Here is a 14,203-nt window from a genome sequence, read left to right as displayed (position 1 = left end):
AGCTTCTAATGTTGGGAATAAAAGGAGGAGGGTTTAGATCGATTAACTGAGTGAGGAAATGGCATAGAAAGTTCATGGAACTCAAATATGACCATGCCTGATGACATGCATCCTAGAATACTGAGGAATATCGGAACAGAAATAGTGGAGGATCTGATCACAAAATTTAAGCATCTTTGGACATAGAAGTTGTATCCATAGACTGGATGGTTGCTATTATGACAGTTGTTTAAAAAGCGCAAAAAGATAAATCGGTTAACTATGGACCAGCCTAACATGAGTAGTAAGCTTCGAGAGGCCATTGTAATGGGGATAAAATGAATACTTAGAAAGATGTGCTAACTTTAGCACTGCCTGCATTGATTTATAAAATACAAGTTGTGACTGCCAAGGTTAATCAGATTCTTTGAGAAATGAGAGAGTATTGTGTACATGTATATTCTCAAAGGATCTTAGTGTTGTGTGGCAGGCTAATTAATAAATAACATAGTATGAAATTAAAATGTGGCAGCATGGAAAAGAAATTGGAATTATCAATGCATACAATAGCAAAGGGGTTAATGCTAAATCTCTGGCAATCGATGGTTAAACTGCAGTTAAAATATTGTGTGCACTTTTGAGTTACTCAGCTTTAGGAGGTTATCCAGGTCTTGGAAAGGGTGAAGATATTTACTAAGATGATAAAGGAAATTTCAGTTGTTTTAGTAATTGTTTTAAGGCGGCACGGTGGCACAGTGATTAGCACTGCTGCCTCACAGCGTCAGGGACCCGGGTTTGATTCCCGGCTTGGGTCACTATCTGTGTGGAGTTTGCATGTTCTCCCTTTGTCTGCCTGGGTTTCCTCCTACAGTCCAAAGATGTGCGGGTTGGGTGGATTGGCCATGCTAAGTTGCCCCTTAGTGTCAGGGGGACTAGGTAGGGTAAATGTATGGGGTTATGGGGATAGGGCCTCGGTGGGATTGTGGTCGATGCAGACTCGATGGGCCAAATGGCCACCTTCAGCACTGTAGGATTCTATGATTCTCATGAAAATTAATCAGAATTACTGGGGTTCTTAATTTTGCTAATTATTTATTTTCCAAAACAAAGAAGCTTTGACTGAGGAACAGAATTAAAATTGCTTAACTGGCCCAGAGGTACGATGTTTTGAAAAATGTGCATTTAATAAGATTGAGGGAAAAAAAACATTATTTATGGTAGGTAAGTACACATCTTAATGACATACATTAAAGTAACAATAATACTGATATGGCTGCTGGATCCAGATTCAGGTCTTTTCCTGGTTGGCTGTGTTGGTCAGTAATTAGTTTAGAAAGTATGAACATCAAGTCCAGTGTTAACTCAAGACTGAAGTATTCAGAGGATCTGGTGGAGGACTGTGAAGGATCAAGTTTTATTTTAAGACATGAATGTTTATCATTGGAAAAAGAGATGGATGCGCTCCATACTTAGAAGAGAACTATAATTGTAGAACATGCTGTACAGCAATATCAACTGAAGCAAGTTGAGGAATAGTGGCAGGGGTAAGTTTGTTGATCTGAGAGAAGTAAAAATGGAACACTGAGCAAACACGCTGCAGATACTTCAGTTCTGATCTAAGATGCATTTATAAATAGCAATTTACATTCCTTAATAATGCCATTAATCAGTTGGCCAACGTTGATGTTAAGGCAAAAATGTTGGCTTTTGAGGTGTAAGTGTTAGAATCTGTAAAACCTTGATGTATGACTCTATGTATAGGGTGGGTATGATATATGAAGGGAGAACCTTGGAGCATGTTGAGCAACCACAAGCATTGTGGAAACCAAGTCATAAAGTTGTGGTAGAGCTGTTTCCTGTGGCTTTTTGTCAGACTGGCTGAAGGTTTGAAAACTTTTGGGACACAGGTGGCTGTCTATTAAACACTAAAATAGCTCATGCTGGTGCAGGTTTCACAGCTACATGTCACAGACAGATACGAAGGATGAGGTTACTGTTTTCGAAAGAGCTGCCAGAATGATCAGGTGATCTGAACCTGACATCTTCTTTCAAATGTTTTTGTCATACATCACATACACCCAAGGTCAGACCAGATTGGGGTGTGTAAAAATGCTACACACGTGTTCAACATTTCTGAAATTTTTTTGGCAACTTATTTTCCCTACTTCAAAAGGTTTGTTAGCTCTTAGCTGCTACATAATTCCCATGTGTGTTTTTACATGCAATCTTCTGACTTCTGCACATCATAACCTTTTTTACTCATTGTATTTTTTTGGTCATTTGATTTTACTGTACACATATAAACACCTGTGAATAATACATTGTGAAAATGGAAAGATTTTGTGCAAGGTTTTCTCCCTTCCCCAGTGCTGCTTCGCTGGGACAGATTTTGCTTCCCTCACTCCTTGTTAAGTACAGTCCTACAATTATCAAAGCACAAACTCTGCAAGTTTTCACACACCCACTATAGGTCATTGGCATGGCAGTAGATGGCATCACCACTAGTCTTGCATTGATTGCAATAAAGTCAATCAACACTGTAGGAATTGAATCGGGGATTAACTAATTTAGGTGCAGGCCGATTGTGTTTGTGATTAGTTTATAATATAAAGATACAGTATAGCTTCAGTAAAGACTGATTTTGGAGGAGAGGGAAATTAGTTATGGAGGTGAATAATTTAAATGCAGCTATTTAATCACATTAAGCAACATGCTAATATCAGCAAATGGGTTCCACTAGCAGTCACAACAATCAAGATAACACTTTGGGAAACATTTAAATTACAGATACAGTAAGCAGTGCATTTAGCCACCACACTAGGCAAATTTTAATTTATCTATGCAGTGAGTTTTTAATCAATTAGTTTCGTTGTATATCCGTAACTGTTTGGGTAAAGGAGAACTTTAGCCAAGAGCAGGTAGTTATGGTAACAAGATATGATGTCATGGAGTTTATCAATTTTATCACTTTTGCCTTAACAACATTTTCTAAGCCTTTCCTTTGTACTTGGCTGTAACCTTTTTCGTAGGTGTCTAATTGTGCATTTTTGCTGCCAAACAGACTTTTGTTGAAGAAACCGACCATCTGTGGCTGCGACATTGTAAGAGAGACTTTAAGAACCAGGAACGACAGGAGTTTGAGTCATGGCGTGAAATGTATCTGCGTCTTCATGATGAGCGAGAGCAGAAACTGCGAGCTATAACACAAAGCATTAGTTCGGCTCATGCCAGCAAACCAAAGGGTAAAGAGCAATTTTAGTGAATGCAGTGCTGTCAGCCAGTCACATCAATTTTTAAAATTCTTTCACGGGATGTGGCTGCTGCTGGCTCGGCCAGTATTTATTGCCCGTCCCCGATTTATGTTCAGTTGTGCCAATATAATGTATGAACAAATTATGTTTCAGATGTCGAAAGATTTGTTGTTTCTAATACTTCCAAGTGAAGGTATACATTTGCATAATACAGAATGATGAAAGATTCAACTATTGTTATAGTTTCGCAAGTTAAGATGAGCTGGAATGTACTGTTTGAACACGTGGTGAAAGCAGATTCGGAAGTTACTTTTAAAGGGGGGCTTGAAAAATAAGAATTTTCGGGACTACGGGGAAATGATTGATGAGCTCTTTTGAAGATCTGGCACAGACACATTGTGCTGCATGACCTCCTTCTGTTCAGTATGGTTTTATTATTTCACTTGTGTTTTTAAAACAAATTCCTGCTAATTTGTTCTCAATTCCTTGAATGACACATCTCATGAAACTAGCCAGTGAACACACTTTACTACAGCAGTTGTGGCATATTGTTTTCTGCATATTCTTTAAATGTAGCCTTTCTGCTAATTGCCTATTTCCATCACTGTAACATTGCTCAACTTTGCTCCTGTCTCAGCTCATCAGGTATCTGCCATTCTTGCCCTACTAGATGGTAGTGGTCATGAATTTGGAAGGTGCTGTCTAAGGAACCTTGATGAGTTCCTGCAGTGCATCTTGGAGATTGTACACACTGCTGCAACTGTGTATTGGTGGTGGATCGAGTGAATGTTTGTTTGTGGAAGGCGTAGCAACCAAGCAGGCTGCTTTATCCTGAATGGTGTCGAGCCTCTTGAATGTTATTGGAGCTGCATTCATCCAGACAAGTGGAGAGTATACCATCACAATCCTGCCCTATGCCTTGTAGATAGTGGCCAGGCTCTGGGGAGTCAGGAGGTGAGATACCCGCCACAGGATTTCCAGCTTATAATCTGCTCTTGTAGCCACAGTATTTATAAGGCTGGTCTAGTTCTGGTCAATGTTGATGATGGGGGATTCAGTGATGGTAATGCCATTGAATGTCAAGAGGAAAAGGTTAGATTCACTCTTGTCATTGTGGAACAAATGTTACTTGCCACTTATCAGCCCAAGCCTGGATGTTGTCCAGGTCTTGTTGCATTTGGACATGAACTGCTTCAGTATCTGAGGAGTCAGGAATGGCACTGAACATTGTGCAGTCATCAGTAACATCCTCACTTCTGACCTAATCATAGAATCCTACAGTGCAGAAGGAGGCCATTCGGCCCATCGAGTCTGCACCGACCACAATCCCACCCAGCCCCTATCCCCATACATTTACCCTAGCTAGTCCCCTCACATTAAGGGGCAATTTAGCATGACCAATTCACCTAACCTGCACATCTTTGGAGTGTGGAAGGAAACCGGAGCACCCGGAGGAAACCCACACAAACACGGGGAGAACGTGCAAACTCCACACAGACAGTGACCCAAGCCAGGAGTCGAACACGGGTCCCTAGCGCTGTGAGGCAGCAGTGCTAACTATTGGGCCACCGCGCTGCCTCAATGATGGAAGGAAGTTCATTGATGAGGCAGCTGAAGATGGCAGCTTAATCCCAAAATTAAACAAAACATAAAAATAAGATCCAGCCTGGGAAATAGGCTCATGTGGCGTTTAAACATCTATATTGATCATTGGAGCCAAGTGATTTGTTTCTGTGGTCCAAATTATCTATATTTTTATAGGACACTTCCTTTGTGCTAGACATGACTCCAACCAGGGAGGGGTTTCTCCCTGATTCCCATTGACTTGGGTTTTGCTGGACTCTTCATAGAATCCCTGCAGTGGAGGCCATTCAGCCCATCAAGTCTGCACCAACTGTGTGTCAGAGTATCGACGTAATCCCACACACTTCCCATGGATAATCCACCTAATCTATACATCTTGGGACACTAATTTAACATGGTCAATCTACCTAACTTGCACATCTTTAGGCTGTGGGTGGAAATCAGAGCACCTGGAGGAAATCCATGCAGATACAGAGAACAAACAAACTCTACACGGTCACCCAAGGCCGGAATTGAACCTGGGTCCCTGGAGCTGTGAGGCAACAGTGCTAACAACTGTGCCATCTAGATGGCATACTCAGTCGAATGTTGTCTTGATTGTCCAGGGCAGTCACATTCACCTCACCTCTGGAGTTCACCTGTTTTGTCCATATTTGATCAAGGCTGTAATGAGGTCAGGAACTAAGTGTCCTTGCGCAGGTTATTCATAGAATCACAGAATCGTTAGTGCAGAAAGAGGCTATTCAGCCCATTGAGCCTGCACCAACGACAATCCCACCCAGGCCCTATCCCCGTAACCACACATACTTACCCTGCTATTCTCCCTGACACTAAGGGGCAATTTAGCATGGCCAATCAACTAACCTGCACATCTTTGGACTGTGGGAGGAAACCCACACAGACAAGGGGAAAATGTGCAAACTCCACACAGACAGTAACCCAAGTCGGGAATTGAACCTGGATCTCGGGCGCTGTGAGAAACAGTGCTTGCCACCATGTCGCCCAGATTATCGCTGAGTTATTGCTGAGTAAGTGTCACTTGATACCATTGTTGATGATCCCTTCCATCACTTCATTGATGATCAAGAGTAGACTGATAGGCTGATAATTAGCAGAGTTGGATTTGTCCTGTTTCTTGTGTATAGGACATGCCTGTACAATTTTCCACATTGCTGGGTAGATGCTGGTGTAGATGTACTGGAATAGCTTGGCTAGGGGCACGGCGAGTTCTAGAGCACAAGTTTTCAGTACTATTGCCAGAATAATGTCAGGGCCCATTGCCTTTGGAGTATCCAGTGCCTTCAGCTGTTTCTAGACATCACATGGAGTGAATCAAATTGGCTCTGGAGGAAACCGTGATGGATCATCTACTCAACACTTCTGGCTGAAGATTGTTGCAAATGCTTCAGCCCTATCTTTTGCACTGATGTGCTGGATTCCTCCATCATTGAGGGTGGGGATCTTTGTGGGGTCTCCTCCTCCAGTGAGTGTTTAATTGTCCACCGCCATTCATGGCTGGATCTGGCAGGACTGTAGAGCTTAGATCTAATATGTTGGCTGTGGGATCGCTTAGCCCTGTCTATTACCTGCTGCTTATGCTGTTTGACATCCAAATAGTTCTGTGCTTATAGCTACATCAGGTTGACACCTCATTTTTAGGTATGCTTGGCATTGCTCCAGGCATGCCCTCCTGCCCTCCTCAAGGAACCAGGGTTGATCCCCTGGCTTCCCCTACAGATTGGTAATGGTAGAATGAGAGTTGCGCCGGGACGTGAGGTTACAGATGATGATGCACAGCGCCTCATGAATGTCCAATCTTGAATTGCTAGATCTGTTTGAAGACTATCTCATCCACCACAGTGGTAATGCCACACAACATCCTCAATGTGAAGATGAGATTTATCTTCACAAGGACTGTGCAGTGGTCATTCTTATCACTACAGTCATGGACAGATGCATCCGTGGCAGGCAGATGGGTGAGGATGAGATTGAGTATGTTTTTCCCTCTTGTTGGTTCCCCTCACCACCTGCCACAGTCCCTGTCTAGCAGCTGTGTACTTTAGGATCTGGCCAACTTGATCTGTGGTGGTACGACTGAACCATTCTTGATGAAGCCCTCACCCAGAGTACATTCCGTGCCCTCTTTATCCTCCGTGCTTCCTCCAAGTGGTGTTCAACATGGAGTACTGCTTCATCAGCTGAGGGGAAATGGTTCATGGTAATCAGCAGGAGGTTTCCTTGCCAATATTTGTCCTGGTGCCAAGACATCATGGGGTTCGGAGTCAATATTGAGGATTCCCAGGGCAACTCCCTCCCGACTGTGTACCACTGTGCTGCCACCTATGCTGGGTCTGTTCTGCCAGTGGAACAGAAAATACTTAGGAATGGTGATGGTGATGTCTGGGGAATTAGATGTATGATTCTGAGAGTATGACTATGTCAGGCTTGACTTGTTTGTGATACTTTAGCACGGCCTCCCTGATGTTAGTAAGGAGCTCCTGTTTCCCCATCAGTGTGCTCACTGACCTGCATTGACTCCTGGTCAAGCAATGCCTTGATTTTAATTTTTTTATTCCTATTTTCAAATTCCTCCATTGCGTTACTCCTCCCTATCTTTGCAATCTCCTTCATCCCCACAGCCCTCTGAGAAATCTGTTGCCCTTTAAATCTGGCCTCTTGTATATTCCCGATTTTGATCTTTTCAAATTGGTAGCCATGCCCTCAGCTGCCTGGGCCCTAAGCTCTGAAATACCCTCCCTACATCTCTCTGTCTCTCTGCTTTGTTCACCTCCTTTAAGGCACTCCTTAAAATCTACTTCTTTGACCAAGCTTTTGGTCATCCGATCTTGTATCTCAAAATAACAAAAATACTGCAGATACTGGCATCTGAAACAAAAAACAGAGAAAATTGGAAAAACTCAGCAGGCCTGGCAGCATCCACAAGGAGAGAAAACAGAGTTAACTTTTTGAGTCTGCATGACCCTTCTTCAAAACTAAAGAGAAGGAAGATTGTGATTTATACTTAATGGAGTGGAACAGTGATTAGTGGGAGCTGGGAGAGATTTCAACAAAGATGCAGCAAAACTTGAGGACAAGTGACAGATGGCCTGGTGGGGAGGGAGGGTTTTTGCATAGGAACAAAAAAATTTTTGGGATATCAAAAAGATACAGATGGAGGAGGAAGGGACATAATCTAAAGTTGTTGAACTCGATGTTGAATCCTAAGAGCTATAAGATGAGGTGCAACTCCTCGAGTTTGCGTTGGGTTTCACTGGAACATTGCTGCAGGCCAAGGACAGACGCGAGCATGAGAACAAGATGCTGAGTTAAAATGGCAAGCAACAGGATCATGCTTGCAGGCTGAACAAAGATGTTCTGCAAAGTGGTCACTCGGTCTGCCCACTGTGGAGGAGACCACATTGGGGGCAGCAAATGCAGTGGACCAAATTGAAGGAGGTGCAAGTGAAATGTTGCTTCACCTGAAAGGAGTGCTTGGGGCCTTGAATAGTGAGGAGGTAAAGGGACAGGTGTTGCACCTTCTGTGATCGCAAAGGAAGGTGTCTTGTATCCCCTTATGTGACTCAATGTCATATTTTGTCTTGTAATGCTCCTGTGTAGTGCCTTAAGTCATTTTATCATGCTAAAGGTGCTACATAAATATTGTTGTTGTAAATGTAGGATTGGTATTTTTGGTGCAGAATTACCAGCCTGTTTTGCAGACCTCGGATGCAGTGCTTGGTTAAGTTTGTACCATCTGCAACTCTTCAAAAATTGGATCAAAACTTGACCTGTGAGAGAGTACTTCAGACGTACTGCCTCTTGACTCAGCTTTGAGGTTTTCATTCATCCAAGCTGTTTGATCTATATTTTCTATTGGCCTTGGGAAGAACAACTGGATTGATTTTGACAAGTATAATTTTGCCCTGATTTAGAAAGGGTAATTTTCTAAATTCAGCCACCTGGCGTGCATATTGGAAATTTGGGTGCAAGCACACTCCCCACCGTGATCCTTTGTCTCTTAGAATTAAATGACAGAAAATTGTAAATTGCACTCCCGATTTCCTGTAATGCATTCCTGATAGGCAAGGCTCTGCATCACAAGTACCAATTCATGGAATGTGTTCTGCGATGCTTCAGTGGAACCAAGAAATATGCAGCATGTGCCCTTTTTAACTCCCAAGTACTGACTGGCTTATGTTTTAAAAACAGGCCGTCAGGCAAAGCTGGCCTTCCTAAACACTGAGGTAAAGCCACCCAGAGATGTAAGGCGCAGACAGGAGAAGCATGGAACTGGAATATCGATTTCAGCGCCTCCAAGGTAATGTCCAATGTTCATTTAGAATTATTGTGCCCTTTGATCTGTTAGTCACAGCATTCATTTTTAGCCTGTTGGTAGGATAAGAAATTTTTTTGGACTCTTAGGTTTATCATGGAACCCCTACAGTGCAGAATGAGGCCTTTTGGCCCATTGAACCTGCACCGAGAACAATCCCACACAGGCCCTATCTACCTAACCCCAGATATTTTTCTGACACTAAGGGGCAATTTAGCCAGTGCACCTAATCTGCAGATCTTTGGACTTTATTCTTATTTTTATTCTACTCTATAATATTTTGGTGTCAAAAAGCTGCTGAAAAAAATCATATCTAGAGAAATTATTTCATATTGTGAAATTCTGTTTCGACCGTCAGAAAGTTTTATTTCTTTAAACTTTTTTTCTATAGGATAAAGATGCATAGTCAAGCAGTAAGCAGTAGCAGTGGGGGAGGAAACCAGTCATTTGATGGTCCTAGCACTAGCCATGGTTCCACATCATCAAGTCTGACACCCCCCAATAGTGGAGGGGGAATCCATGAATCCAAGAAACCCCAAGTCAAAAGTAAGTTCCAAAGAAATATATTTTTCTGCTGTTCCAGGACCCTCCGTTTTGTTTTAATAGTGAATTCTGTGTTTGTTGAGTAAAGAACAATGGCAGAGGAATGGAAACTCATAGCATAGTAACCAGATCCACCTCTTTCTGTTGAGTTACTCTGCTGTCTTAGGCAATAAAGAACTTCTGTCTGACTCCCCGATAGCTCAGATGGAGAAACATTACAAGGTGTAACACAGCTGTTCAAACCTGTAAGCACCTAGATCTGAGTTCATATGGTCTCAGCTGGAGCAGAAATTATGCATTATCAGAGGAAAATCGCTATGGATTGCTATTCACAGTAACAGTCTAGAAAGTGTATGTATGTGGATGCTGGGTAAAGATGGGATCAGCGTTGGAGATAAAGTAAAATTAAAGTTTATTTATTAGTCACAAGTAAGACTTACATTAACACTGCAATTAAGTTACTGTGAAATTCCCTAGTTGCCACACTCCGACACCTGTTCGGGTCAATGTACCTAAACAGCACGTCTTTCAGACTGTGGGAGGAAACCGAAGCACCCGGAGGAAACCCACGCAGACACGGGGGAAACATGCAAAGTCCACACAGACAGTGACCCAAGCCGGGAATCGAACCCGGGTCCCTGGCGCTGTGAGGCAGCAGTGCCACCGTGCAGTCCCTCATCTGCATCTCTCCTATTCACTGACTTGATTGACTCATGAATAAATTATCACTTGACTGGGGCATACCTGGTTGCTTGGACTTTGGAACTGTATGAAACTAAAAGGGACTATCTTCAGAAAAACAACATTAAAAGCTTTGAGAAAGGGGCAAACAGTGCCTTTCACTAACACTGAATCAGCAGCTCTTCAGAGCACTCGCAGTTTGCCAGATAAGGAGCTCACTGTTTTACGCCAGCATGATGGCTTCAGTGGAAATAGTTTTTCACTTGTAAATGAAGTTTTGACAATTCTTTTTCCAGTGGAGATATTGATTGTCTTGACCAGTTAGAGAGAGTTGCAAACATTATCACAGGCAAAGATGTACCTGTGTCTAAAAGAGTTGGGTGGCAGAAGGTATTTGGTGACTTTAAAAAGTGACAAGCAAAATAGGGATATTCTGAAATTAGGATTATAATTAAAATTCATCACTAGGCTCTTTTTTTTCCCTAAAACATCAGTTTGAAAGAACTGTGACTGAGTAACATCTTTTTTTGTTCATTGTACTGTTTATTTCTATTTGAATGTTTTTGATTTACACAGTTGTTGATCTTTGCATGGAACAGCGTTGACCTGACAATGAGTTGGTTGAACTAATGTCTGTAAATATATAGTCATCGAATTTAGTTGCTTCAACAATTTGTGTCTTCCATAGTTCCTTAATACTGCGGGCACCAATAACTTGTGCAGTCTAGCCCATTAGCTGCACCCCTCATCGGTTACTGTTTAAGCATACTTTTTTTAAAAATCTAATGAACTTTTAATATCCATGTATTTAATATATGCTGTAAAAAGTGATGGAATTCATTTTTTTTAAATAGGAGAAATGCAAGTGTAATTTTCATTTCGACAGCTACTGGGCGGGATTTTCCGGCCATGCTCGCCCCCAAGACTGGAAAATCCCACCCGAGGTCAATGCACCTTTGCATAGTCCATGTCCTGCCTGCTACGATTCCTGTGGCGGATGGGATGGGAAAATTCCGCCCAGTGTCTTTTACAACGAAGTGCCAGTGTACCTACACGATGAATTATTTTTGGAATTGTATTGACTGGTGACACTTCTAATGTGAGTAGCAGAGGATGTTGGTACCAATCAGTTATGGGAGGTGAGAGGAACTGAGCAGAAATCAACCATTTGCTGCTCGGGAAGAGCAGGGGTCACCCTGGGTTTTGGATGTACTTCACCTAGTAACTGCTCGAAAGACTGTATTGTATTGGAAGAGGCCTAGATGCATTCCACCAGAGAATGATGCTGGACTTTTTAAACTAAACAATTGGAGGATGAGCAAAAACTGAAATATTGTTGGGCAACATTTATGGCAAAATCTCACAGTTTATATGAAAGTTACTGTTACGTTTGACCTTGGTTTTATTTTTTTTCAGAAATTGCACCAATGATGGCAAAAACAATAAAATTTTTCAAGAACCGTTTTAGTCGAAGATAAAATGAGTGGTTGAAAGATGGAGGGAACAGTGACATCACCAGCTCCTTGAATAGTGATGTATCAACTGGTCCTATTCTGAGCCATTTTATGTGCTCAAGAACACAAGGGTACAAATTGCAATACCAAGAACTTAAAGACAGTTTGTGTGCTTGAAATGATGTCTATGGATTACATCTTATTTTTAAAAATATTTTATTATTTTACATTTAGAAGCAAAAATGTAAGCTCTTGTTACTGGGGCACTGAGTGTTTTATTTCCCCTCTAGAATATTCATGTGTAAATAACACTTGGGCCAGTCTTGTTGCACAAAGTTTAATCATTCTATTTTAAAAATCCTTTACATTTTTAAATTGTCATCATAAAGAGAAGTTGATTTTAATGACCATGAATTTGAGGCCTAGACAATATTAATGTTGCAGTATTGGTTTTAAATGTTCTTCCCGTAATTCTCTCTCTATCTCTTTTACTATTGTGCCAATCTTTTTTGCATTTCATGCTATACAGCGTTTCAGGCATTTTAACATTGGTTGTCCCATTGGGTAGGATTTATGATTCATAAATTACATTAACATTGTGGGAAAAGAAATGCAGTCAGAGAAATAAGTAGTGCCATTTTGACTTTTTGTTTTGTGGTAACATGATTTCTCCTAATAAAGTCCTGGTGCTGTGAGTAAACATGTGACATTGACATGTATGTTGGCTGAGTTTTTGTCAAGAGAGTGATTGCAGATTAATACGGATGGGGTACTTCTTTGTAGCAGCAGGTTTGAAGGGGAGCGCATGAAGTGGTCAACCTAAAAAGATTGACAATCTGTTTGCAGTTGATAGCTGCAGAGACAATGCTTCAGGATTTTGCCAGACATATTACCAAATGTGTATCATGGCATTAGGACAGCTGAGCTTTTGTGGCCCTTTTCAGGTTATTTATTCTGTAAGTGTGACTAGGTTGGCCATTTCACTAACTGTGGGATTAATATCGTTTTGTGTGAAAATCAGTAATGTTCATTCTGAAATTACATAAATCACTTGAGATCCTGCTAGCAGACACCTATCCATTACAATAAGACGGATATTTCACCTGTAACACTAAGTTCTGTATTATTCAGTTGTGGAAAAGACCAACCCTAGCTCACTTGCTATGGTTCATGCACATTAAAGAACAGACCACAGTCTGTTCATAAAATTTGCCTGGATTTGTTTTTCTTCGTCTATTAGAATGTTGTCACAACAGCTTTGTTGAGCAGTGTACATCATTGCACTGTATTGTAATTCTGTTCAAACCCAATTTCAGGCCAAGATACAGAGCGGTGATTATTATGAATGTGTTAGAAGTTGAGTTTCTGTTCATTCACCAATATATGTGGTGCTATTTCAATGGTGCATTACAGGAGAAGGAAAAAAAATGGTAGTCCTCTATTGAGCTGCACAAAGCAAATACAGGTACGACATTTCCAAAAAAACAAAGCAAACTGGAAAAAGTGTTGAACTTAATATAAACAGATTTATTTTAAGGGGACATGAACAATATTTAACAATGTGATAAAGAGCCATTAATGTATGATGGTATGAATGTATTTATCTTATACTGTATGTAGAATTTCTAGCAATCGGCGATTGATTATTATGCCATTAAAATTGTAGTAATGATGCCTAATGGTTAAATCTCTCCTGCAAACCTTGTCACACATCTCCTGACTTGACAACTGCTAAAAGACTCAAAAGGCCAGAACTGCATACATAAATTTAACATGAAATGTAAACAGTGTGTTTGTTTATTTTGAATGAATACCAAGAGTGTTTTTTTTTGTGGTGGATTAGATGACTACTGTAAATGTTTTAAGTTTGTCTCGGGAATTCATGATGTCTTATGAAACTACTTGAGTAAGTTTCTATTTTATCAGTCCATGTATCTGTTATATTCTGCATGGTAAGGTGCCTGGCTATCTAACTTTATATGTAAAAGCTTTTGTCTTTAATGCCTGCCTCCCATGTCTCCCCACAATTTTATGACCAGATGAGCAGCCAGTTTCCAGACCTGAAAATGCCACTCTGACCACGAGGAAGTAATCATAGAATGGTTACAGTGCAGGGGAAGACCATTCAGCTGCCATTTCCATGCTGGCTGTCTGCAGGTGCAGCTCACTTGATCTCACTTCCCCTACCTTTTTTGCTCTCAACCTGCACATTTTTTTCTTCAGATAATTATCCAATTCCCATTTGAAAACCACAATTTGAATCTGCTTCCACCACACCCTCAAGCAATGTGTTCCGGATCCTAACCACTCACTGCATAAAAATGTTTTTACTCACCTTGCTGTTACTTTTTTGGGCCAATCACCTTAAATCGGTATCC

General features: G+C 41.2%; 2 protein-coding genes across 4 annotated transcripts in view; both read left to right on the top strand.

Moving 5' to 3' along the window:
* The window catches only part of eloa (elongin A), a 55,381-nt gene extending 42,843 nt beyond the window's left edge, over nucleotides 1-12,538 (top strand). For 2 of the 3 annotated variants that reach the window (XM_078237870.1, XM_078237868.1), the window contains 4 exons: nucleotides 3,041-3,221; nucleotides 9,024-9,132; nucleotides 9,539-9,693; nucleotides 11,788-12,538. In XM_078237870.1, the coding sequence (XP_078093996.1) occupies nucleotides 3,041-3,221; nucleotides 9,024-9,132; nucleotides 9,539-9,693; nucleotides 11,788-11,849 (507 nt within the window). In that variant the 3' untranslated portion in view covers nucleotides 11,850-12,538. The remainder of the gene's footprint in view (nucleotides 1-3,040; nucleotides 3,222-9,023; nucleotides 9,133-9,538; nucleotides 9,694-11,787) is intronic. The other variant, XM_078237871.1, reaches the window with a different exon arrangement.
* gale (UDP-galactose-4-epimerase) overlaps nucleotides 1-14,203 on the top strand; it is an 87,059-nt gene that overhangs the window by 42,771 nt on the left and 30,085 nt on the right. The window lies entirely within an intron of this gene.

This window comes from Mustelus asterias, chromosome 21 (genome assembly GCF_964213995.1).
Source record: "Mustelus asterias chromosome 21, sMusAst1.hap1.1, whole genome shotgun sequence".
In the NCBI taxonomy this organism is placed as follows: domain Eukaryota; kingdom Metazoa; phylum Chordata; class Chondrichthyes; order Carcharhiniformes; family Triakidae; genus Mustelus; species Mustelus asterias.
This window is presented reverse-complemented; position numbering and strand designations above follow the sequence as displayed.